This window comes from Fonticula alba (assembly GCF_000388065.1).
Source record: "Fonticula alba strain ATCC 38817 unplaced genomic scaffold supercont2.15, whole genome shotgun sequence".
NCBI classification, from domain to species: Eukaryota; order Rotosphaerida; family Fonticulaceae; genus Fonticula; species Fonticula alba.
In genome coordinates, this window is record NW_009242985.1 from 232696 (window position 1) to 234862 (window position 2167).

The 2167-nt window shown below is 70.0% G+C and overlaps 1 protein-coding gene across 1 annotated transcript; it reads right to left on the bottom strand.

The window, feature by feature from the left end:
• Window positions 1–923: 923 nt before the first annotated feature.
• H696_05914 (50S ribosomal protein L17) lies at window positions 924–2017 on the bottom strand. The gene is made up of 3 exons (XM_009499690.1): window positions 1831–2017; window positions 1578–1724; window positions 924–1331 (listed from the first exon to the last, which is right to left on the bottom strand). Exons 1-3 carry the CDS (start codon window positions 1978–1980, stop codon window positions 1170–1172), a joined length of 459 nt encoding a protein of 152 aa, XP_009497965.1. The 5' UTR covers window positions 1981–2017; the 3' UTR covers window positions 924–1169.
• Between the last annotated feature and the right edge of the window lie 150 nt (window positions 2018–2167).

A 2167-nucleotide genomic window follows, 5' to 3' on the forward strand; every position in this document is an offset into this window, starting at 1 on the left:
CGGGGCCAGCTGCCGGACTCCCCCCCCCCCCCCCCCCCCCCCGCCCCGACTGCCCGGCGGCCCGCCTTTTGGGCCGGCCCAGCGCCCTTGGCCGAGCCGCTCTCGCGCGGGATATGACCCAGTCGGATGCCTTTGCTCGCTAGCCAGCTGGGGAACGGCCGGCGCGCCGAGCAGGCCCTCGCGTGTGCGGGGGCGTCCGCTCGCGGACTTATTTCCCCCCCCCCCCCCGCGCCCCCTGCCGCCCGCACTGCGCGCCCCCCCTGCGCCGGGCTGGGCCGAGCAACCCCCCAAGCATCAAGTATTCACCTATTATTTATATTGCCCTCTCGGCAAATGCCGGCTCCCCCCCCCGCCCCCTCCCCACGCCCAGTGCGCCCCGGCAACAGGGCACCCATCTCCGACGGGGCTGAATGGGCATCCCCCGTCTGACCCCGGGCCGGCCGCTCCCACAGCCCCAGTGTCGGCCCGTCTGCCATCCACTCAGCCATACCCGGACAAACAGCAACCCGGTCGTCCCCCCCCCCGTCCCTCCCACTTCCCCGCCCCACTTGGCGTCCCCACGCCGCGCGCATCGCCTCCCAAAGCCGCAAGCCGCGCTCCGCCAGAATGGCTTGATGGGAGGACATAAATTAAGAGGGCGATCACGCGGATATGCAATTAATCCGGCTGCAATGGGCCTAATCACGCCCCGCCGCCTGGGCCTGCTGCCGCCGCCGCCGCCGCCGCCCTGCATATGTGCCCTGCCTGCCGGCCGGGCGGCGGCCACAGCCGCGGATCCCGGAGACGCCCCCCCCCTCCCCTCTCCCGGACCGAAGGTGCGCAAACACTCGCCAGGAGGTGCGATCCTCGCCCGTGCCCCGGCCCGGCTGCGTGCGTCACACGCACACTCACACGCACGCAGCAGCAGGCATACATCAAAAGAAGGAGGAGTCTATTTGGAGGGGGGGGGATGAATGATGTGAGGAGAGGAAAACGCGAGACAGGGGTGTGTGTGTGTGTGTGCACCCGCATCCCCCTCCGAGAGTGGGAGCGTCTCGGGGGCGGGCTTTTTTTCTTCGGTACGATGGGGGCATGCGTGCACTCGCGCGCCGGTGTGTGCGGAAGCCACACCTCGCAGGAGAGAGTCGCAAGGGGGGGGGGGGGGGGGGCGCGGCCTCGTGTGTGTCCACCTACTGGGCGCCGCCGGTCTGCTGCTGGCCGCCCTCGGCCTGCTTCTTGTAGAAGTCCTGCCAGAACTTGCGCTCCTTCGAGGGGGCCAGCGTGTTGCCGAGGGGGCTGTCCACGAACTCGATCACCGACTGCGGGGCGCGGTCACCGAGCCGGGTGCCATTCTGTTGCCGATGGCCACCGGATGGGTGCACGGCCGGGCGTGCAGCCAGACCGCGCCAGGGGCAGCGCGGGGGGCAGCGGGTGGAAAGGGGGTCAGCGCGCATCCATGACTGGCTAGGGTGGCACGTGGAGAAGGGAGAAAGGGAGAGAGCAGGCAACAGAGAGAAAGGAAGAGGCAGGACAGCCGGCAAGCAAGGACAAAAAAAACCAACTCAAGACAGCCGGGCAGCAGCGGGGGACACACGCACGCGCAGGACACGGGTGTAGCCGCCGGAGCGCTCGCGATACCGGGGGGCGAACTCATTGAAGAGCTTGGTCACCAGGGCCGGCTCATTGACGAAGGCCAGGGCCTGGCGCCTCGAGTGCAGCGTGCCATCCTTGGCCAGGGTGACCATCTGCCGGGGGCCAGGGAGGGGAGAAGCGCGTGTGAGCGTCGCGGGAGAGGGGCGGGGCGAGGGCAGGCGAAGTGCAACACATGGGCGGCGGCCAAATGGCGCGCACCTTCTCGGCCAGCGGCTGGATGGCCTTGGCCTTGGCGTGGGTGGTGGTGATGCGCTCGTGCTTGATCAGCTGGGTGACCATGACGCGGAGCATGTGCATGCGCGACTTGGAGTCGCGGTTGAGCGAGGAGAAGGCAACACCGTGACGCATTCTGCGCCGGGGGCCGGGCGGCGGCCGGGGAGGGGGGACAAAGGGGGAGGCGTGAGCCGGATGGCATGGCGGGCAGGGCGGGCAGGGCGGCGGGGACCGGGGCGGATCGGACAGCACACGGCAAGAGCAAGGAAGGAGGGGCGAGAGGCGAGTGGAGGGGGGCGGGCGGCAGAAGCGAGAGGAGCCA

Coding starts and splice junctions, on each gene's coding strand:
- H696_05914 (XM_009499690.1), bottom strand. CDS start 1,980: ATGCGTCACGGTGTTGCCTTCTCCTCGCTCAACCGCGACTCCAAGTCG. Junction 1,725..1,830: donor TCCAGCCGCTGGCCGAGAAG/GTGCGCGCCATT, acceptor GGCCCCCGGCAG/ATGGTCACCCTGGCCAAGGA. Junction 1,332..1,577: donor GCTACACCCGTGTCCTGCGC/GTGCGTGTGTCC, acceptor CATCGGCAACAG/AATGGCACCCGGCTCGGTGA.